This window comes from Carassius gibelio, chromosome A23, assembly GCF_023724105.1.
Source record: "Carassius gibelio isolate Cgi1373 ecotype wild population from Czech Republic chromosome A23, carGib1.2-hapl.c, whole genome shotgun sequence".
Taxonomy (NCBI): Eukaryota; Metazoa; Chordata; class Actinopteri; order Cypriniformes; family Cyprinidae; genus Carassius; species Carassius gibelio.
This window is the reverse complement of record NC_068393.1, coordinates 21082157-21106755: the sequence shown is the minus strand read 5'-3', so window position 1 is coordinate 21106755 and position 24599 is coordinate 21082157. Positions and strand designations below refer to the sequence as shown.

The window sequence follows — 24599 nt, the reverse complement described above, 5'->3', positions numbered from 1 at the left end:
TAATTTCTGTAATATTTCTAACTTGAATAAAAACTTACTTAACCTGAAAATGTTTTTATGATATTCATAGCTCTGAACCTGATGTATGGTCTTTAACATTTCTAACTCTATAAGAGACACTTAACATGCACTGTAGCATTAAACTTTGATGCATGTTGCATGAATAAGCCAATAACTGATAATTGTATGAGTACTAAATCCATAAAACTGCACAAGAAAACATATTCTTGCAATAAAATAACCATCTGTCTTTATTGGTTAATATTAAATGGACTATTTAAATGCTGAAAGTGAGGTTATCAGCTTGTTTAAAAATGATCCACATTTGTCTATATGAATTGCATGCATTTCAGAGCATGTGACATCTGGGAACACTGAATATGTATTTATACATATGTGCCACTATTTGCATTGCTTACTGTCTAAAGCAAATAAATAAGAATTTGCATTTAGCACTCATAAATGGAAAGGTTGGACTCATTCAGATGCTAAATCATTTAAATTTTCAGGAAGCAGGGGATACATACAATGAAGGCGTCATCATGGATTCTCATAGTGAAAGTTCAGTCACATACAAAAACAATTTCTTTATAGTTTATTTATTCATCAGAACAGATTTGGAGAAATGTAGCATTACATCACTTGCCCACCAATTGATCCTCTGCAGTGAATGGGTGCCGTCAGAAGGAGAGTCCAAACTGATAAAAACATCACAGTAATCAACACCACTCCAGTCCATCAATTAATATCTTGAAAAGTGAAAAGCTGTGTGCTTGTAAGAAACAGATTTTCAATTATGATGTTTTAACTTTGAATCATAACTTCTGGCCATAAGAAGCAATATTACGGATAGAGGACTCGTATTCTAGGACCTGGAGGCAATGGTCTAAAGTTAAAACTAAATCTTTTCACTTCACAAGATGTTAATTGATGGACTGAAATTTGTGGATTATTGTGATGTTTTTAATCAATGAGGGCACCCATTTACTTCCATTGGTGCGGGAGTGATCTGTTCTGATGAAGAAACAAACTTAATCTTGGACTGCCTGAGTGTGGGTCAAGTTTTCATTTTTGGTGAACTATTCATTGAAAGCTTCTACTGATCAGCAAAGAAAGTAGGTTATGAACTGATGCTGATAATAATCAAATAAATCAAAATAATCAAATGTCTTCATTTTTTAACAGTGATCTATATTAATCTATTTATCTGTATATCCATACATGTCAAAAACACACTATCAAACTGAAAAACAATAAAAAAAGTTGATAAAAAAAAAACTACTCGCTCTTACTTTACTAAATTCATAACTGAGAAGGCACAGGAATCTGATCTTTGCCCCTCCAGCCCAAAGAAAGACAGTAACCTTACACTTTAACCAGTAAAACCGTTGTTGTCTGTGGCTAGAATCTACTGACAAAGTTTAGGTGTTGTAACCACAAAGGCCAAGTAATCTCTGTTAATCTGCAAGATTGGTTAATCTAGAAATGGACAAATATCAGTCTGACCTACATTGAGTCTGTCTTTGGACCAGTGTAATGCAGACACAAAACTACTCAGAAGCATTTTCCCTTGCTTTTCTTACAGGTTTTCGTTTCTCAAAACCCATTTCTATTTTCAAAAAGTGATATGGGTTGGATCGGACACATTAGTCACCAGTATTTAGACAAATAAAGACAATTTGAGAGTAAATAAGAGGGGCATGAAGATGATGACGTGGGCGGCGTTCGTTAATCTAAATGTAAATACAATGCGATTCACTCACCAACATATTTATGTAACAAACCAAACAAATAAAGACAGGAGGATTACACAAGGCTCTTTAGGGCGATATTTACTTGGCTGTAACGTTACAAATAACACAACAACACGAGTAAAATACAACAGATATACTGTAGCCTAAACTTGTCCCGTCACATGAGATGTAACAGGTGCTCCGATCAAAACTGCTTCAATTGAGTTTAAAAAGAGTATAAACTAATTAACCAGCATCATATCAAAACATAAACCAATGTTTTAACCGAGATATAAACACCCGATGGCAGTGCTTTGGCTCAAGCGTTTAGGCTGATTTACTGATTTAACGTAATCCTTTTACTCTGACCGGCGCGCGCTGCTTTCTGAGGTAAAAGTGTTTTATATTGTGACAGGTTGAACCGAGCAGCTTTAAAAACAGATAAAAGTTTGTTAGCGCTGATAGTACTTTTGGACAAACTTTACTTGAAGTAAATAAATGCTCACCTTGGCTTGAGCTCTGACAGACGTCGCTTCCATCCCGCTCCGCCATTTCACCGACGTCACATGAGAGGATTAGAGAGCGCGCGCTTAGTACTAAAGCGGCGGTTACGCGCCTCTAGCGGACAGGTGCAGAATTACAGATACAGACAGACAGACTCGACCGATTGCAAGAGCTCTTTTCTCTTTGCTCATAAAGTCCAAATTCAGTAATTATTGTTAATTAAATGTTTAATTATTAAATAGTCTGTATCTGTCTTTATTTAATTGCAACTGCATGTTTATAAAACACTGTATGTTATCAAATATAACTCGTTAATTTTATTTTAAAATGTTAATTTAATTTAACTTCAGATTATTTAAATAATTTGTATCTTTAAAAATATGCATGTATTATTATTTCTGTTTTCTAATATATTTTATAATCACTCAATCGTTTATAGGCCTATTTATTATATTTTAATTATTTTACTTTGAAACTATTTATATTTAACTTTTATTAAAAAATAACTAGTTATTTTAAATGTTTTAATAAGATACTTTAATAATCAATAATATATTTATTATTTTTAATTAACACAAATTTGTCTTTTTGTTGCCATCTAGTGATAATGCATATTCATGTTATTCAAGCTGACGTTTTATGTAGTCTACACACTGTTTTTGTCCTTTACATTATTTATTTATTTATTTATTTTTATGGCGTAGTGTTTATGTGTCTTCCCTTGTAATATTACAAGATGTCCAAAAGGTGGCAGCAATTTACAGTACACTTCCACAACTAAATGAAGTGTGTGTTGTACCATTTGGACCTTCATGATCTGAACATGAAAATTATATATATAAGTATGTATCATATTTATAATATAATTATAATAAGAATATAAACTGTTCCCATGCACCATTAAGTGATGTGTGTGTGTGTGTGTGTGTGTGTGTGTGTGTGTGTGTGTGTGTGTTTGTACTAAGTGTACTAAGCCAGTTGTTATTTTTGGAAGTGACATCATTTGACATCACTCTCTTTTACATACAAATAAATGGATAAAAAAAAATACTTCTGAGAATTGTTTTGGTTCAGCTTAACACAGAATGTACAAAAACAGAGCAATAAGCCATGTATTTTTGGATTGGATGGTTTAATATTGAATATCCCCAGATAACCTCTAATCCACAAACACACACCCCAAGCTTTTTGTCTAACAATCCATCATCCTGTCTGCTCACATACATCATGCATCCCACATTGTTATTAAGAAGCATCATAAAGTAGATAAACGAGAACATGAAGGAACCAAATCTCTCTCCCTCAGTCTCTCTTGTTCTCTTTGGAGCAGCACAGGTGTTTTGTGACTGGGCCATCTCATTAGTGGGAGTTTCATTTCGTTACATAAGCCCTGAACACTTTCTCTCCTCACTGTCCTCTATCCCACTGAAGCTCTGACCTCACCTCCCACTTTAACACACAACCACATTTTATGCATCGACATAACACACATAACACAACGTTTTTTCTCATTAGGGCATAATATGATTAAGCTGCTGTATTCTGTGTATTGTGCCTTATATTTTGTATTGCATATAGTATTGGACTGTATTGTATAGAAGTATAGTTACATTTACATTTAGTCATTTAGCAGACGTTTTTATCCAAAGAGACTTACGAGGACAGTGGAAGCAATCAAAAACAACAAAAGAGCAATGATATACAAGTGCTATAACAAGTCTCAGTTAGCTTAAACACATGTAGCAAGGGCTTTTAAATAATATAATAAATAAAAAGAAAACAGAAAGAATAGAAAAAGAATAGAGCAACCTAGTGTTAGAGGGTTTTTTACATATATATACATATATATGTATCTAACTACCTTTCTAATCTTTTTGTATTCTATTTTCTTTTCATTTATTTTTATTTTCATTTATTATACAATTATAATAATTATATTATACCATTTTTTAGTTGCCTCCATAAATCAATTATATCATTATAAAGCAAAATGTCAAATCAATATCAAATTTATTTTAAAGAATGATAGTAAATACAGTAAATAATAAACAGTAACTATGTGTACTGAAAATTTTATTATACTATTTTATTGTAATTTACACTCCGTTTTATTTTGTTTTGCATTCTATGTTGTTTAGACACACAGACAGACAGACAGACAGACAGACAGACAGACAGACAGACAGACAGACAGACAGATAGATAGATAGATAGATAGATAGATAGATAGATAGATAGATAGATAGATAGATAGATAGATAGATAGATAGATAGATAGATAGATAGATAGATGTCAAAATGTCATGATATTATAATCTCATACTGTACAATGGTCCATGGTTCTGGATCTCTGTTGTGTCCAATGAGCGCAGAGGGATTTCACGTTTCACCAATACTGTGCGCGTTCTGGTACTCACTGTGTTAACGGGCTTGATATTCCCCTCCCACGCGCCGGGTGTCCTTTAAATGCTCGCGCTGTGCTTTAAATAGCAGGTGTGAGAAACGACTGTGTCCCTGCATACACCCCTCAGACACCACCGCCATCATTACCGCCGCAATGTCCACCGCCAGCGCCGAGACGACCGCACAGCTGCCCCCGGCCGCGGGAAGGGTGTTCTTTCAGCCCGGCGTGGTCTGCGCCGGTTCAGGACCGATGCAGAGGGATGACCCGGTGCCGAAAAAGCAGGGCAAAGTGACGGTGAAGTACGACAGAAAAGAGCTGCGGAAGAGACTCATACTAGAGGAATGGATCATTGAACAGCTGAGCGATCTTTACGACTGCGAGGTAAGACTGGACCCATAAAAGAGCTCTACTTCAATTTAGATCATTCGTTTTTTTATTTAATTATTTGGTATTTTTTGTTTATTGTGAATTGTAATTGACAATCATTATTATAAATGCATTAATTGATATTGTAATTAATAATATAATTGTAATCGTTTAGTTATCATTCATGCAAGGCATACAAGTTGCCTACTATATTTTCTATTTAATAATTTACAATCAGAGCTTTTTTTATTTTTATTTTTTTATGAATGCTATCTTTTAGAAAAAAACATAGATTCATACATCTGCCAAACATGCCACTTATCAGCCAGACAAAATAAAGGATTTATTTTTATATTTTTTCAGCTTTATTTGCAGTTCATTTATCACTGTGTTTTTGGAGTAGCTTGAGGTTAAGTGTCTTGACCAAGGGTGTAATGGTGATACAGTAGTATATAAATCAGCTCATGTGGGGTTCTAAAGGTCTCAAAGCTACACCTTTGCCTTGGGTTTAGGCTGATAAATTGTGGTCTTTGTGTGACCTACATTTGGTTGCGATATGAGACTACAGCTATAGGCATCCTTTGGCATCAATCCTCATCTGAAGATGACCAAACATTCTGCTGAACTGTGAGGTGACTTATTGCTCTGTACAGTCTGCTGGTTTCTTTTGTTCTTTCTTTATCTGTATCTCTCAGTGTTTCTGTTCTCCATCAGCTTTATTTTTTTCTGCTGATGCTGTGTTGGCCCCAGAGCAGTGCTTTAAGTGGCCCAAAAGAGGTGCCGGTACTATAGCCAAAAAAAAAACATTTCTTTCCTGTTTTTTTGTTTTTGTTTTTTTGATGACTCCCCTCATCCCCTGAGGTAACAACAACTATATTGAAGGGCTTTTATATACAGCAGTCAACAGGCAACCTTAATAATAAATCATTTTATTAGTTTGTGGATTTACTTGAGCTAGAAAGAACTACTGAACATAAATAAAATGTGCAAAAGGATTTTGAAAAAATACCCTTAGAAAGAGCTACTGCATTACTGCATTCAAACTTCCAAACTGACTCAAATGATTCGCGAACACGCTCCGAACTCCCGAACTGACTCAAATGATCCGCGAACCCGCTACGAACTCCTGAACTGATTCAAATGATTTGCGATCCCCAAACTGACTCAAATGATTCGCGAACCCGTTTTGAACTCCTGAACTGACTCAAATGATTCGCGAACCCGCTACGAACTCCCGAACTGATTCAAATGATTCGCGAACCCGAACTCTCGAATTGATTCAAATGATCCGCGAAGCCGCTCCGAACTCCCGAAATGATTCAAATTATTTGTTATCCCCAAACTGACTCAAATGATTCGCGAACCCGCTTTGAACTCCCGAACTGACTCGAATGATTCGCGAACCCGCTACAAACTACCGAACTGATTCAAATGATTTGCGATCCCCAAACTGACTCAATGATTCGCGAACCCGCTCCGAACTCCCGAACTGACTCAAATGATTCGCGATCCCGCTCCGAACTCCCAAAATGACTCTAATGATTCGCAAATCCGCTTACGAACTCTCGAATTGATTCAAATGATCCGCGAACCCGCTCCAAACTCCCGAACTGGTTCAAATGATTCACGCTCCATACTCTGAACTAGGAAGAATTAAGAAGTGTGCATTGTGATGGGTGCTCTGAAAAGCGGTAGCGCAGGCAAAGGATTAAAACCTCTATTAAAACAGATGTCCAAATGAAGTAACAGGTATGCTAAAAGCACGGTCTGGGCACATGGAGAGGTGGGGGTAAGCTCAAGAGCTATATTTGGAAGTGGTGGTAGAGTACTGGTGCGTACCGGCCCACTTAAAGCACTGCCCCAGAGAGACAAAAAAGAGAAAAATGGCTAGTTTGACTTGTGAAGCAGAATAATATTGATCCGGTTAAAAGGATTCTGTGAGCTTTCCAAAATCTGAGTAAAAATCAGGAAATTCATATTTAAATTCCAGAGTCCTTGGCTGTGTAAGACTGAATCCAAACATATTATAACCTAAATCCATAAAAGAGCTCTCTGATTTAATTTAGCTTAATTTAATTTAATTGTATTTATATTTATTTTAGGTTGTTGAGGATACATTTTTTTATTTACATTTATTTTGTATGTAAATTAATATTCCTAAAAATATTTTGTTGTAAATAAAAATAAAATATTTTTTTAAATTCTGATTATGTTTAAAATCAAATAATAATAATAATAAAATAATAATAATAATTATTATTATTATTAAATAGTAAATTTATATTATATGATGAATAATTGCATTCATTTCCATTTTATTTGTACTCAAATCCTTGTATAGGCAAGTGCTTTTTACTGTATTTGATAATAATTTACATTTTGTGAATCTATCTTTTTTTTAAATAGTATTTATAGTTTTATAATATGCATATTCTTTCTAAATTATTGTAATTTCATTTTAATAATTCAAATTAAATAATTAACCTCTTTAGTATGTCTATCTTCCATTTTGTTACAAAAATTGTATTTTTGGGTGAATAGTGTCAGATACAAAAACAATCGCAAACACTTATCATAGTAGTGAATTTTCATTTAAAATAAACAGGTGCATTTCTGTATTTATTAGGTTTAGTATATGTGTTATTTCTTTAAGTCTGAGAATAGGACGTTTAGGGTAGTGATTGTGAGGTTAATATAATGCCATGTTGTTCTTCTTCAGTCGTAGCAGACATGAGCATATGGTAAATTAACCTTTAACATGGTCTCACTGGACTTTACACACAATCCCAGCAGCATCTTCTGGCTGTTTAGAGTCCGATTTTTATGGCAAAAGTTCACTGGCAATCATATGTTTAAAAGAGAGCATGCTAGAGGAGGATGTTGTTGGTCTTCACGGTTGCATCTTCTGAATGTTATGCATTGGTGTGTGCATCTGTGTGAGTTATATTCACAATATATTGTTTTGATATAATACAGTACATAGCATTACTATAGAAACAAGAAGAGGAAGTTACACAATAAGCTTTCTCAGCTCAATGACTGCATGGGCGCCCATTAGAGCAGGTTACAATTAAAGGCAAGAGACTTTACAAAAACAGTATTGTGAAATATTATTAAAATAAAAAAAAAACTGATTTCTGTAATATCTTTTAAAGGGTGGGGTGAAATGCTGGTTTTCACTCAATATCCTGTTAATCTTGAGTACCTATAGAGTAATACTGCATCCATCATAACTCCAAAAAGTCTTTAGTTTTATTATATTCATAAGAGAAAGATCGTCTGTACTGATTTTTCCTGGAAAAACACGAGCACCTGGAGGCGTGACGTGTGGGCGGAGCTAAAGAATCACGAGCGCCAGTAGGCTTTTGCGTTGAGAGCATGTGGAAACTGTGACATTACCCTGAGGGAAAAACCATCATCCAAAACAAACCATGGCTAACAGTCAGATTCAGCCATTTATTTATGATCCAGAATAAGATCCAGAGGCTGAAACTGAACGAGAGCAGCAGCAGCAACGACTCGCTCCGAGCGGGGCTCGAACCCGGGTCTCCGGCATGGGAGGGGACGCACTAACAAGGACGCAGAGATATTTGAAGCAGTTTTACTCACCGCCTGCGGTTCCAACACACGATCGTGACCCTTTTTCGTTGGGATTGCATCATCCTTAAGAAATAAACGATGTGCAAATCTGTCGTCAAACTGGGCCTTGTTTGTAAAACAAGAATTTTCGAAATGCAGGGAACAAACACAAACACTTGCACAACTCCGTTGATGCTCTGTAAAAAATAAACTCCATCCACTGGTCCCTTAATGCTGTTTTTTTTGGTAATCTGTGCAGGGTTGTCTTGCCCTGGAAACCAAAAACACACTCCTTTTGTGACATTTCGCGACGCTCTCGCTCTGATCAGTGAATGTCTGTTGTGCTCTCAGTGCTCTGCTATACAGGAGCGCGCGCTCTTCCGGCAGAAGTGCCCTCAGGACCCATATAAGGAAATTCCGCTCCATCTAACGTCACACAGAGCCATACTCGAAAAAAACTTTCCCAAACGTGTGACAAACCGGAAGGAGTATTTTGGGAACAAAAATACTCCTTCAAACATACAACTTAATTTTTGAAACTTTGTCCATGTTTAGCATGGGAATCCAACTCTTTAACAGTGTAAAAAACTCAGTATGCATGAAATTGCATTTCACCCCCCCTTTAAAATGTTTTTTTTCCTGTGATGCAAAGCTGAATTTTCAGCATAATTACTCCAGTCTTCAGTGTCACATGATGCTTCAGAAATCATTTTAATATGCTGATTTGCTGCTCAGGAAGCATTCATTATTATCACAGTTAAATAAACAGTTGAAACATCCATAGATTACATTTTGCAGTCTCATTAGCATTTATTTTCATTGGCTGAGCAAAAATGATCAAAACTGTTGATATTAACAAGTTGAATGTTTGTTTGTTCAATATTACTTAAATATGTCTCTCACACTGTTACATGAGTTAAGGGAAAGTGTCTAACAGGTTAGCATGTAAACAGACAGTTACTGATGGGATTTGCGTGCAGCTCACTAACAGCTGTAGGGTTAGTGTAAGGTGTTGACAACTTAGGCAGATTTTCTTAAAGAAGAGTAGGTCAGCATGGGATTACTTGCTGACAGTGAAGGTTTGATAGAACTGAACTATTTCTAACTAAACCCTGAGGCCTGAAACTTAATCTCTAGTACATGAATGCATATGCTTTCCAAAAGCTGGGCAGATGCTTCTAGAAATGCAGGCTTGGTTGCACTGTTGCATTCCCAAATGTCAGTTTGATTTTAGGTGAGCTGATTTAGTTTAGTACTTCAAGTTAAACTGAGCAAAAACAAGTTGCCTTTGCAACAAGCTAAAATAAAATACGTTTAATTTATTTCATTAAATATTTATTTCAAGGAAAATAAAAAAAGAGTTAGTACTTATTATTTCAACTCTGACTTCAATGCTTAATAATTAGGCAATTTAATTCTATATTAAATTTGGATTTTATGACTCAGTATTATAATACTTTTAATAAAAATTGCACTATAAATACTGTGAATTAAAATTACACAATAATGGAAAAATGATATTATTATTTTTTACAATTTAAAACCCATGACATTGTATTTTTTAAAATGACTATAATAACTAAATAACAAAGTTATTAATATAAACATTTAATAATATTGACACTTAAAAAGCAAATACCAATAAAAGTGATAAGAACACACAAAAGTAGCCTACTAAAACTTAAAAATGAAATCAGAAAATATAAAAATGAAAACCATTTCAAAATATATATTAAACTCTATTGATGTTCAAAGAACAAGAAAACCAATCATAAAAATGACACGCAACAAATTGACTAAAACCTTAACTAATATTTTAAAAGAAAATGGAAAATATAATAATAAAATTTGGTTTAATTGTAGAACCAATTGAAGGTTGCTCTATCGCCCCCTTGAGTACAAGTATTTACTGTGCTTACAATTGCATTCATTGGCCAATCATTTGAGCCTGTGATGGGCTTAAACCAGCTCACTTTATAACATCTTTTGTTTTGACTGTGACGTCACAGAGCTGAGCTTTGACATCACTCGATCAGAATGACTGTCAGCACAACGTGGATTCGATTCTTATATTGAGGAAGTGTATCCAACAGAGCGAAAGCGAGAAAAAAATGGTGTAACGTTATCAGGATATTCAGAGGTCATTTTCCATGGCTTCTTGGAGAAGAGGATTGGGGAAAAGAATTAGAGCAGAAGATGAGAGGGAAGTAATGGAAAAGCAGAGGATGGACGAATTTAATGGAATTAGAATAGAATATTTTTAGCGCATGATAAAACAAACAAAAACTGGCAATTTAGGGCATAAAAGACACAGAGATATTGGACTGGGAATTGAATCATTTTCTGCCTCGAGTAAAACAGCATGTCATCTCATGCCCACACTAACAATCCTCTGAGAAACAATAAAGGTGAGTGTGTGTGTGTGTGTGTGTTTGTGTGTCCATTTTCACATTTCCAGCAGCATTGTGTGCTTACAAGAACAAATGTATATGCTGCTTCATGTTGCGATTTGCATGTATATGTGTGCCAGAGCTTTGATGTCCTTTGTCTTAGTAAAACAAGTCCATCTGGAGGTCATTAGTGTATTGAACGTGCATATGAGGTGGTTACGTGCGAGCTAATGATGGGGTTCTCAAACCAATGACGGTCACAAACTGCTGCTGTCTAAGCTGTTTTCTGCTGAGGATTCTGTCTATTTTGAGCAGCGTGCAGCAGTTTCCAAGCTCTCTGTGTGATCATGGATGAAAAGTGCTGTGATAGGATGTGAAAGCGAATTCAGTAACACTGCTGTACTAAACACTAATCTTAAATATTCAGATTTGCAGTCAATAAACATGCATTTTCCTTTTTTATGGCTGATTTTTAAAAGTAGATGCAACGTACTTATGCATCAGATGTCCCCTCAAAAAAAATGGGTTCATGTAGAGACCAAATGTATCATTTTGATCCTGCAGACAAAATGACCTTGATCACAAATCGTCTGTGACATGCAGGATATGCATGCGCATAGTATTTCATGAGCATACAGTATGTTCACGGTACAATACAATCTGTTTGTTTATGTTGGTATTCAAATCGTGTTATGTGTGTGGGAGCGTGTGTGTGAATTCTCAGCATAGCTGTTGGCATTTCTGTGTACATTTTGCACTCTCTGCAAGACCTTTCTCACACCAGTGCATGTTTGATATTCTGATACAAATCCTCAGTGATCTGACCTGTCTGCTTCGAGAGAGAGAGAGAGAGAGACGGCTTCCCTCTGCTCTGTGTTTGCAGATGAGACACCAGTCGACTGCACGATGAGGCTCAACACACTGACAGGTCAAGTGAGGGTGTCTGTGTTGCTTCTGCAGACTGGAAGACCTCGTTCAACTCTCTGGCCTGACAGCACATGCATTCACTACCCACAATACACCTGCAGGGCTTTTCTTTCACAACAGACAAGACTTTATATGCAAGCAGCGGGATCATAAAATGATTTGATAAAATTGATAAACATTATTTATGATGCTATAGTGGGCATTAATGATTGCTCAAATGAAGCAATTATGAGAATGACTTTGGAATTTGAAGATCAAGGTAAATTGTACTTAATTTGCAAAAGATTCTGGAAAACTAAAAAATCTGCAGGAGCTGGAGGATTTTTCTGAAGAAAAGAGCTCAGTTCAGAACAAACAAGGGACCAAGAACCAGACCAGAACTTTTGAATGGGGGTATTGTAATAATTTCAGCAATTTTTTTGTCTTGTGGACTAAATATACAAATATTTTATCTAAAATATCTTATTCAGGACAGTACTCGATAAAAAAATAACATGCATTTTGCATTATCTCTCTTATTTTGTAAAAATTACTCACATTTTTACAGATTCTGCAAGGGGTTCACAAACAATCAGATGGCACTATATATATATATATATATATATATACATATATATATATATATATACACACTGTTTGATATATTATTAATTAATCTATTAATATGGAAGAAAATATCAGTAGTGCTAGTGCAAAACTGTACAGCACTGCAGAGGTGTTGCTATTCTGGATGTTTTTTAGCATGTTGCTGTGTGGTTTCTTACAGACTTCTTGGTTCATCAGTGTTAATGTAGCTAATGAAATCATCTTGACTGGTTTTGGATCAGTCTGTGATTAATTGGTCATGTTTTGGCGGTTGGCTTTCACTGATCTGCTGATGGTTCAGCTTTATCTGCTTGAGTCTTTGTGGATGGTATTGTCTTCTGTGACATTTTCTCTTTCAAAGAGAAAACACACAGGTAATGATGAATGTGTAAATGATGTACAGTATGAGCCAGTCTGACAGCAGGCAGGCATCTGATTGGATCATTATTTTAACAAACAGCTCTAACAAGGTTAAAGAAACCATGCCGGTGTACTAAAAGACTGATTTATCAGTCTTCATTGAAAGTGCATATGTAAGTGTGTCTCCTTTTGCAGATTTATAGTGTTAATATACATTGATGTGTATCCATTTGTGTTTGTCTTAAGTGGAAAAGTGTGTCAGAATCATTCTGAATAGATTTACATGAATTCACAATATCCACCTTAGTCTGGATCGCATAGCTCAGATAATGTGGTCTATGCAGAAGTTGAAGAGAATTTTGAGGCATGAGGGAAAACCTGAAATTACTCATATTTTTGATGAAATCACTCTTTTAAGGGTATAAAAACCGTTCTAGATCCATCATTGTCAGTTTTCCCTCACCGTATGAACCATAGTGTGAATTTTCTTCTCAACCACCCACGCTTTCTTAACCCACACACACACTCATCTTTATTAACTCTGCAGACCAGCTAATCATTTTGACCTGCTTCATATTAAATCTCTCCTTTTCTTTCGATCTCCTTCTGTCTGTATTCTCTCTGAAAAGAAGCAGTGTTTATTAACCTGATGCTTATTTTAGTAGCTAGTAAACACAACATCATTGCAACTTGAGACAGAGATTTGTAACTGCAGAACTAGAAATCTCGATGCTTTTTTTTAAGCCGAACTGTAAACTGTGGACCATGAAAGCTGTCATGGGTTGCACAGTTGTTCAGATGGATGACGTACACTTTTAGGACAGTTAGAGCTGAGTCTGAGTCTCCCTTTGAGAAAATGTTATTTTAAAATATAAACAATGACATTTTAAAAAGAGATGTTAAGTATTAATTAATAAATACGAAAGAAAAAAAATGTGTTTGTTTGTGTGTAATTGAATTTAGAAATATAAAGAATGCCAAAATACTGCATTGTTGTAAAGTTATAAGTGTGAAAAATAATCAAATAAAAGTATATATATATATATATGTATATATATATATATATATATATATATATATATATATGTAGATATATATATATATATATATATATATATATATATATAGATAGATAGATAGATAGATAGATAGATAGATAGATAGATAGATAGATAGATATACTTTATGTACATGTGTATGTATGTGATTAAAAATGTATATGTATATTTACTTTTTTTTTTTTAATCAGTGAATACATTTTATACATAAATACAATTAAAAAAACAGTGGATCCTGGATTTGTCCTTGGATCAGAATTGGCTGAAACACACACAATCCCTGGCACACACACAGAAAAAAATGACAAATGTTGTTTCATAATGATTGTGTATATGGATTATGTGTATTACTCCACCTCTCTCATTCACTACACAAGCCAAAGTGATTGCTACATGGAAAATACTTCCCTTCCTTCTCTCACCTTTAAAGAGGTGAGTTAAAGAGCTCGTCTCATCTGTGTGGCTCTGTCTGTCATCACACTGGCACCTTCTGGTGTTCTGGTCAAGGATGCTTCATACTGTTTCCTGATGTTCTCTAGACAGCTTCCTAAATGTCCCTGATGAACACAGAATTCAGAAATCCTTGGCTGCTGATTTATCTAGACCACATCCATCCAATCTGCTAGAATTGTTTCCTAATGAAGAACAGGACCCAGAGGGGAAATTAATTGCTTGGAGGTTTCTTTTTAATTCTTGGTGGTTTCAGATGTTTCTGCAAAATTCATTATAAAAATAGGCACACAAGAAATCTCTTTTGTGATTTCTCACTGTGTGATGTGTTCACTTCCACTAATGTTGCCTGATCTCTGCTTCTACAGGAAGAGGAAATGCCAGAGCTGGAGATAGACATTGATGATCTCCTGGAGGTGAACAGTGAAGACGAGAGAGCCATAAAACTACAGGTAAAGTCCTGTGTGAGCGTGTGTTTTTAAGAGAATGCCTTTCTTATTAAATCACCCAAAAATTGAAAATATGCTGACAGAAATGTCATCACACTCAGTAGATGAGTTTGTTTCTTCCTCAGAACAGATTTGGAGAAATGTAGCATTACATCACTTGCTCAACAATCCTCTGCAGTGAATGGGTGCCGTCAGAATGAGAGTCAAAACAGCTGATAAAAACACCACAGTAATCCACACCATTCCACTCCAACAGTTAACATCTTGTGAATTAAACATGTCCATCATTAAGCTGTCCAAATGTTAAACCAAAATACAAGTCTATAATCCATTATAACGCTTCCATCAGTGTAAAAGTTCATCCCCTGTTCTCCTCTGACATCAAAATTCACCGTCATATTTGTTTAGAAATATTTCTGTTTTCATAAGCATTGCCTGATCTGCGCATATTTCTCACCCGATTCAGATAAAATTACTTTTTTACTGGAAAAAGCAATATTACGGATAAATGACTTGTATTTTAGCCAGAACCAATGGTTTGAAGTAAACACGATGGACTGGAGAGGTGTGATTACTTGTGGATTATTGCAATGTTTTTATCAGCTGTTTGGACTCTCATTCTGACGGCACCCATTCACTGCAAAGGAATGCTACATTTCTCCAAATCTGTTCTGATGAAGAAACAAAGTCGTCTACATCTGGGATGGCCTCAGGGCAAGTACATTTACAGAAATATTTAATTGGGTGAACCATTTCTTTAAAGACTTAAAGTATTTAATATAGTTTAAGTTAGAATGAAGAGAATCTTGCTGAGTAATTAATTAAAGTCAGCAGTTTTATAACTAGCTAGCTGAATAATAGCATCTGGTTAAGATATTTAAAAGAAACTATAGTGCCACTTTAGTGCAAAAACACATTAAGCATGAAACCAGGACTGCGCAATTGCAATATATAGCTGAGAATTCACACTGTGTATGTATTAGTATATTATAAGTCTGTAAATGCAGAAGCTTCTTAAGTTGTTGGTGTGTGTCTCAGCTGGTTGATATCTCTCTGTTTTTGTCCCTCAGGAATCATTGTCAGACTGCTACAAGCCCACTGATGTAAGTCATAATAAAATATAGGACACTTACCCACAGCTCTGTTCCAAAACCTAGTGAATAGACAATATTTTAGGCAATATTTTTAAGACATCATGAATGCACTCACAAGCAAAAGCTTTTTATCCACATTACGCTGCCTTATATTTTCATATGTATCTGTAGTCAAATATATACATAAATACATATAATTAGTCGAATTGTGGTTGCTGTTCGCAAGCGGTGTATGTGGCTCGCATGACTCACCGCATGAGCGCTTCACATCAGTAACACACATACTGCTTCTGGACATGCTAGTGCAATTACACAAATACACTGACCTGAAAACATGTCTGGTGAAAATCATAATGCATAAGAGCTACAGCAGAAACAATAACCCACTGACCCCACACACATATAGATGCCTTTCCTCCAATTAAAACAAACGTTTACTTGATTATTGAAATTTGGAAGTACTTCTGTTTTCATTTCCTTTTTAATTTAATTTTACATTTATAATATTTATTTAATACCATTATGTTTATACATGTTTATACCATTAACAAAATTCTTGTAATATTTGATTTTGTTATATATACACTAAGGTACAAACGTTTGGGGTCTGTAAGAATTTTTGAGAGAAGTCTTTTATGTCCACTGAGACTGTATTTATTTGATCAAAAATACAGTACAAATAGAAATAATTTTAAATAATATTACAATTTAAAATACCTGTTTTATATTTGGATATATTTTAAAACATAATTTATTTCTGTGATGCAAAGCTGAATTTTCAGCATCATTACTCCAGTCTTCAGTGTCACATGATCCTTCAGAAATCATTCTAATATGCTGACTTTGCATTTTTTTAATCATCAATGTTGAAAACAATGTATCAGTATTTAATTATATAATATGAACAAATATAATAAAAATGTTTTTTACTGTCAGTTTTGATCAATTTAATGCAATATTAATAATAAAATTATAAAATAATAAACATTAATTTCCTTAAAATATATATATTTTCATCTTTAGACATCTGATTGCACACATACAAACACACTCAGTGTATCCATCATTATCTTAAATTAAATGAAAAGCAAACACACAGCCACAGACATTTACAATCCTCTCTAATCTAAACACTACACTGTTAAAAAAAGTTCCGTTAAAAAACGGAAAAAGTGCTGGTAATTAATTACCAGCACTTTTTCCGTTATTGTACGGGCACTTCCGTAAACCTTAAAACGGATATTTCCGTAGATTTACCTGAGTTTTTCTGTACCATTGACGGACACTTCCGTCAAACCTAAAATGGAAAATTCCGTATTTTCCGTAAATTTTTGCGTCATTGTACGGACAATTCCGTAAACCCTATAACAGATATTTCCGTAGATTTACCAGACTTTTTCTTTACCATTTAGGGACACTTCCATCAAACCTAAAATGTAATATTCCGTATTATTAAAGTACTCAATCAATACCATTAAAAGGACACTTCAGTCATCCTAAAATGTTTAATTCCGTACAAAATTAAAATAAAATATGAGCAGGTACCTGTACAATATTGGTGTTGCACCAAATAATGGTCTCAAAGATAAAGATTTTATTATTTTATTATTTTTTTAATACATGGGGTAAAAATTTATACAAAGACAGGGCTGTCATTATTAACAATTGCTACAGACTAATAGTCAATAGTCAAGTGAAATTACATAATTTTCCTATAGAACACATGACAAGAAATGAAAATTAATGAAAGTGAAGTACAGAGTAATGTGCAGAACAGGTGGAGATTGAATTATCAAGTTCCATTTTAAGCATTGCTTATAAAATGCTAAACTTGCATTTCCAGTGGTCTCCAATTGCATCGGTCACGTGATCTTGTCAAGAATGTTTTATGAAATACTTAGAAATCATTAGTTCACATAAAAATTAAAACTGTCATTAATCACTCATCTTCATGTCGTTCTTAACCCGTAAATCATTCAATTATCTTCAGAACACAAAATTCACGTAAAATTACAGTTGAACTACTGATGTCACATGCACCATTTTCACGAAGTCCTTATACTATATTTCTGTGCCTTGATCGTGGTAGGGCACTTGCTGTCAATGGAGGGTCAGAAAGCTCTCAGATTCCATCAAAAATATCTTAATTTGTGTTCTGAAGATGAATGAAGGTCTTACAGGTTCGAAACAACAAGAGGGTGAGTAATTAATGACAGAATTTTTGTTTTTGAGTGAACTAACCCTTATTATTTTCAACTAAATGGCAACATAACAAAATGCTTTATACACAGTTTTATTAGATATATTCCTTACATTTGAATGAATTCCAGCGTAGGTGCCATTCTCCTCTGGATTTTTTATGTTTAAAATAAAACAAAGAGAATGTGTAGCTCGGCCGACCACAATGGGGGAGGAAATGGTAACTTGTGTGACAGCAATCTGGAATCACCAATAACAATAAACAAAGAAATTATAAACAACACATTGTAAATTCAGAAAGCCACTCCAAACATTGATTCAATCTTTCTGTTAACTGACTAAAGGACTCCATGACTAATTTCTTGTCAGTGTTGAACATCCCTAATGGTAAATAAATATGGAACCATATGGATAGCAAAATTCAATTTGAAATGTGCAAAATGGCAATGCAATACATAAAATGCCAATGTAGTTTTGTATTTTAATTAACATTTTACCATACATGTGTCAAATTTAGTGCAAAATAAAAACTCAGTTATATAATTTACATTTGCCATTTTCTACACTAGTTTTAATATGCAAATTAAAAACATTTTAACACTTTATAAGTTGCAAAATTACAGTGAAAATGCATTACCCAAATTTATTAGATGTTTAACATGTCCAAGCAAAAAATCTAGCTAAATTATTATTAATTGCCGTTTTTCCTAAATGCATTTAGACTTGGGGGGTAGGACACTTGGGATTGCAATTTCATCATAATACCTCATGAAATTGTAGCAAAAATGCAGTGAGAATTTCACAATGCATTCTGAGCCAAATGTGCAGCAAAATGGTGATTTAAATCTTTATTTTTCTTAAATGCATTGACTCTTACATATAAGACGTTTCAATACCATTTTCATTTAATACCCAGCGATGAATTTAGTTTAAGTCAGTGTGGAGAGCGTTTGGTTGAGTGAATATACACATATTGTGTGTCCTGTTGCTGACCCCCACCTTGATGTAGCCTAACGATTGACAGGTCAGGGGCGTGATGCATTTCCAAATGCATTTCAAATCCACACTGACTTTATATTCATTGCGAGGTATTAAGTGAAAATGCAACTGAAACATCTTGTAAGTGTCAATCCACTTCTTCAATGCACTAAGAATAATAGAAATTGAAACCACCATTTTGTGGCACCTTTGGCTCAGAATGCATTGTGAAATTCTCACTGTATTTTGCTACAATTATCATGCTGTATTATGATGAAAATGTAATCCCAAGTGTCCTACCCCCAAGTCAAAATTTGTTTAGGAAAAACAGCATTTAGATGATAATTTTACTACAGTTTTTGCTTGGACATATTAAACAAATCTAATCAATTTGTGTAATATATGTTCATTTGAATTTTGCAACTTATAAAGCATTAAAATATGTTTTTATTTTGCATATTAAAAGTATTGTTGTAGGAAATAGCAAATGTAAATTATATAATAGTTTTTTTTTTCATTTTCATTTTGCACTAAATATTGGACATGTAGGCAAAATGTACATTAAAATACAGAAACACATTGCTGTTTTACATATTGCATTCCCATTTTGCATATTACATTTCTAACTGAATTTTGCTACACATAAGCTTTCATTAATAAAAACTTAATAAATAAAACATAATACAAACCCGTGATAAGAATGCAGGGGGGGCTTGGGATGCAAAGTACAGCAGCAATTATGACCTGCCATTAGAAAAGAAAAAGAATAGAAACAGAAACACCATCAATGTCATGAACTACTGTCCCTTTTAAACATGACTCACATCGACGGACATTTGACACATCCCTAATCTTTACATCAGTCAAGACTTATTAACTTATTTGAGACTCTCACTCGCCAAAAATGTACATTTTGTGCGTGCTTTTGTCTGTGTAAGAGTGAGAGAACTTGTATGAAGCACCATTCTCTGTGCGTGCATGACGTGTGTGCGTTCACAGACAGGGTGCCAGTAAAGTTACAGAATTAACTTTTCGTGTGTGTGTGTGTGTTTAACATAAATAAGCCGATGAAATGTCTAAACCTACCTCGTTTGGCAGAAAAGGTGCGTTATCCTTGAAGAACTCCGTGTTGTCAGATCTTCTGCTCATATAATCTCTTTTAAATAAAAAGTTGTAACGTTAATGGCGTCTTCTTTTCTTGACAATTGCTCTGCCTGCTCCTGTTGAAGGCATAAAGCGCTCTAAACACAGTTGTACCGCAATTCAGATTTAATGTTATCACAGGTGCTCAATTATCACCTCAGAAACATTAATACGCCTGATGCTTTAGACATGCTCATTAACAAACACGTTACACCGCATCAACAACAATAAAAAGGTAATAAACCTTTATTTATAAAACTAAAAGAGTGCACTGCAACCACTGCAACACGTACCTCCACGTCGAGTAAATTAACGTTAAGATGTGACGGTATGCTGAAAATGTTGAATGCAACGGCTCCGACATTCATTTGCCAAACAAGCCAGGCAGCAACAAAGTTAACGATACAGTTTGTTACATTTAACAAAAAATAATTAACAAAGGAAGTGTAGGAACCATTCTCAAAATCCTAAATCCGACTTTAAAATGAGATTTTGACAGAGAGTATCTCCGTGAATAATGGCGCCAGCAAAAGCATTGGTTTCGCGCCGATTGTAGACTGAGCTTCTTGTACCCACAATGCAAAGCGTAGTTAAAAATAACGGAGAAACGACTGTAAAAAGAAAATACGGACAATTCCTTTAAATTATTACGGTATATTGTACTGTATTTTTACGGACTTTTTTTACAGTGTAGCATATGCTCTTGTTTGAGTATGTGTGCTCGCCGCTGTCAAAACCACCCACATAGTCTGCAAATCAGTGACCTTACAGCATTGTTACTGACCTACAGCCACGGGCTTTACACTCACACACACCGAGATTGAGCAGAAGAGACATACAATCTGCCTCACTCTCTCTCCTTCTGTCTTTCTCTCTTCACCAGGACTTTGTGCGTGAGCTCCTCGGCAGGATAAGAGGAATGAGAAAACTCAGTGCTCCGCAGAAGAAAAGCTTTTAAGTGCTCCAAAATGCCAACGACAATCCAGCGACCTAAACTACAGGTCCCACAATCCATCACTCAGCGTAGAGTTGACCTCATACAGCCCTCAAGGATTCGCTATCCCAGGATTCATTTCTGCTCCAGAATCAATATACTCATTCATTTTCCAAGGACCTTGACTCTGTTCAGGACACCTAAATTGAGTCATCCATTATCCATAGATCAGACAATAAATCCAAGAGTGCAAAGTTCATCCAGGACACAATCAAACAATCTCACACAGTCTGTTCCTGTCCTCAACCTCTCTAAGGGTCTTACAGGCCCAACACATTATTACACGGTTTGGTTCAGTATTACAGCTTTTTTTATGAACCGCAACCGACTACAACGCTATTTTATAAAGCTTATTAAATATATTTTAATTTTTTTAATTATTAATTAATTCATTTTTACTTGAAGGAAAGATGCTAAAGTTACATAAATCTTTGGTATTTGTTGTTAAGCAGTGATATTCACCAATATCTGTCCAGTTAAAATTCATGAATTTGCACGAACGTTATTCTTCCCTAGAGTCTGTACATGAGCCAAGCATAATGGATTATTTAGGTTCATGAACTGTGGGTAATGTTCAGTTTAATGTCATATAATTGGACAGAATACATATCAGTCTGTCCATCATAATTCTGGGGTTTTCATAACAATTATAATCTTTCAAGAACACTGAACTATTCTTGAAAGGTCTGTGGCTATAATAACTACTTTCATAAAGTGAATATGACTGTGGTGTGATAAAACTGTAAAGATTTTTGGTGGGATATGATTACAGGAAGTAAAGAAATGAGGCTATTTTCGGAATTAAAGGAATAGTTCACCTAAAATGTAACCCAAGATGTAGATGAGTTTGTTTCTTCATTGGGATTTAGAGAAATAGAGCATTGCATCACTTGCACACCAATGGATCCACTGCAGTGAATGGGTGCCGTCAGAATGAGAGTCCAAAACATCACAGTAATCCACAAGTAATCCATACCGTTCCAGTCCATCAATTAACATCTTGTGAAATTAAAACCTGTGTGTTTGTTAGAAACAAATACATCAAAATATTTAAACAATTGCTCCATTGCTTGCTGTTTGGACTCTCATTTTGACGGCACCCATTCACTGCAGAGGATCCACTGGTGAGCTTGTGATGTAATGCTAAATTTCTCCAAATCTGTTCTGATGAAGAAACAAGCTCCTTTATATCCTGGGTGGTCTAAGTATGAATAATTTACTTTGAACTGTTCCTTTAAATACTAGTATACTATTTACTGTGCAGTACATACTAAATACCCTGAAAATGTAGAATAGAGTGCATTGCATTGTGGAATATAGTATTCTAAACTATACACTGCATATTTTAGCAAATGCATTCATGTATTGTAGCATACACACTGTCCTGCTGAGTTCGTAGCAAAGTATAACATACTAGTATGGCGAACATAGCCTGAGTTTTGAACACTTCTATAAATCAACAAGGGCTGCAAGAGAGTATAGATCTTATTAACAGACACACTGTACTGTGATGATGGTTAGTGTTCATCTAATGATCGAGCTGGATGACGTATCTAGTTTGACTCAAGCCATTATTGAAGGCACATAAATCGTTAAAATCTAGGCTTTAATTTGCTTTTCTCACACGGTTTTACACGGAGGCTGCCAAAGAATATAAATCGGCTGAATATGATCACATTATAAAGTGCTATCGGTGTAAATTGGTACATGTATATTATGTTTCTCTATAAAGAACATTTAATCTTCGTGTCATTCAGTGTCATACTCATGGGTCAGATTTGTGTTTGATGGTGTAAGTTGTATAACAAGGAACCCAGGGGGGAAACTATGGTGCTGTTTAAACTTTTTAACCCTCTACAGTGTGGATGGACAATGTGTTTTGCAGGCCGAAAGAAAAAGGGTATAAAAAAAAAAAGAAAAAGAGATTCGCTCTTGATCTTATACTTTTGGATGAATCTAATATTTTTATGATCCGTTTCTGTCAGCCTGCATCTAAATATCATTGTGGATTTTAAGAGGTTTGCGTGTTTTCAAGTATGTTTTGACTCTCAGAGAAGAAAATTCAGGGTTTAGGCTGATCTCTTTTTTATTTAATTTACTTTTTGTTTCCTAAAATGTTAGAGATGTATTTGAGTGTACGAAAGCTTTATTTATGCATGTTTTATTGGCATGATGGGAAGTTTTTAATCGCTTAAGCGATTATTTGTCTTTTTATACATTATAACAAGTATTACTCTTATAAATATTAAATGCACAACTTTTTATTAATTTTTATTGACTCTTTCTCCATTTGGGGTGTTTTGAATTTTTTTTTTTTTTTTCATATGTAAAGTGTGTTTTTTTTGTGCTGTTCTACTTCAAATAAAGGCAAAATGTCTGAACTGTTACAATACACGTTCTTCAGTGTCACTTAATTTTATTGACACAAATGGACATTATATCAAATATGTATCACGTACTACAAACATCCCTATGTAAGGTTTATGTTATGTGGATGTGCATTGAGAAAACCACACTTTCTGGGGTCAGTTAGTAACAAATTTGCATCTCATTACTGAACACTTCACATTAGTCCTGAAAATGCATTAATCCGCTTACTTGCTACAAGACTCGTTTGTCTTGTTCTTCTTATGAATCCTCCCTACATAATATTTGTCGATAATTCTAATACATATTCATTCTCTTTTCCAAATTTATTTTGATTGTTGTAAAGGAATAGTTCACCCAAAATGATTCTTCAATAATTATGAATAGAGGAGTCATATTTTGGCCGGAAAACAAACTTATCTACATCTTTGATGGTGAGTACATTTACAGATTCTTTAATTTTGGGGTGATCTATTCACTTAAAAGATACCAAATATTTTGGTAATTGATTATTTGGGTTAATTAAGAGCATAAAATCAGTGATTGTCATTCATATATCAGTTTCTTCAATACAGACTTAGTTAGAGAGCACAGAAACATAACAAACACATGAGACTATGAAATTGCTTTATAGTGACACTTTCCCTTTAAATTTCCTGACCCACTTTCTGCAGGCGCGTTCATGAGGGGCATAATTGCATGTGAGGAGAATGTCTAATGACAGGCGTGTGCTCTGGCTCTGTGCCCTCCAGATGTGCAACACAATCCATTCAAATGCCTTTTCACTCAATCAGCAATCTAGACTGAAAGGGTATCAGGGTTTCTATGCAAGTAACGAGCCTAATTTGATTGTCATCACTGCTGTTGTCATCCACTAGCATCATATTAAGATGTGATGTAGGCTGACTGAAGTAGCCCAGTTTAACTCTCTTCAGCGAATGTATTCTCTAAATAAAGCACTGGTCAGCATGCACGTCCTCCCTCTTCGTTTCCCTACAGAAATCTCTGTTGCTCTTTTC

General features: G+C 34.8%; 2 protein-coding genes and 1 long non-coding RNA gene across 5 annotated transcripts in view; 1 reads left to right on the top strand and 2 right to left on the bottom strand.

The window, feature by feature from the left end:
• LOC127944936 (ensconsin) overlaps window positions 1–2323 on the bottom strand; it is a 37353-nt gene extending 35030 nt beyond the window's left edge. For all 3 annotated transcript variants that reach the window (XM_052541372.1, XM_052541368.1, XM_052541371.1), the window contains exon 1: window positions 2240–2323. In XM_052541372.1, the coding sequence (XP_052397332.1) occupies window positions 2240–2285 (46 nt within the window). In that variant the 5' untranslated portion in view covers window positions 2286–2323. The remainder of the gene's footprint in view (window positions 1–2239) is intronic.
• Window positions 2324–4722: 2399 nt separating this feature from the next.
• LOC127944949 (protein phosphatase 1 regulatory subunit 14C-like) lies at window positions 4723–23603 on the top strand. The gene is made up of 4 exons (XM_052541397.1): window positions 4723–5022; window positions 14725–14808; window positions 15876–15908; window positions 21103–23603. The coding sequence occupies exons 1-4, from the start codon at window positions 4795–4797 to the stop codon at window positions 21175–21177; spliced, it is 420 nt and encodes a 139-aa protein (XP_052397357.1). The 5' UTR covers window positions 4723–4794; the 3' UTR covers window positions 21178–23603.
• On the bottom strand, window positions 17879–20732 carry LOC127944955 (uncharacterized). Its single transcript, XR_008150482.1, has 4 exons — window positions 20513–20732; window positions 20163–20296; window positions 19766–19820; window positions 17879–18338 (listed from the first exon to the last, which is right to left on the bottom strand). It is a non-coding gene; the product is annotated as an uncharacterized LOC127944955 (long non-coding RNA).
• Window positions 23604–24599: the final 996 nt, after the last annotated feature.

Excerpts from the sequence above, each read along its gene's own strand:
- LOC127944949 (XM_052541397.1), top strand. The coding sequence starts at position 4,795 with ATGTCCACCGCCAGCGCCGAGACGACCGCACAGCTGCCCCCGGCCGCG. Across the intron at positions 5,023-14,724 it reads GCGATCTTTACGACTGCGAG|GAAGAGGAAATGCCAGAGCT; the intron begins GTAAGACTGGAC and ends CTGCTTCTACAG. Across the intron at positions 14,809-15,875 it reads AGAGAGCCATAAAACTACAG|GAATCATTGTCAGACTGCTA; the intron begins GTAAAGTCCTGT and ends TTTGTCCCTCAG.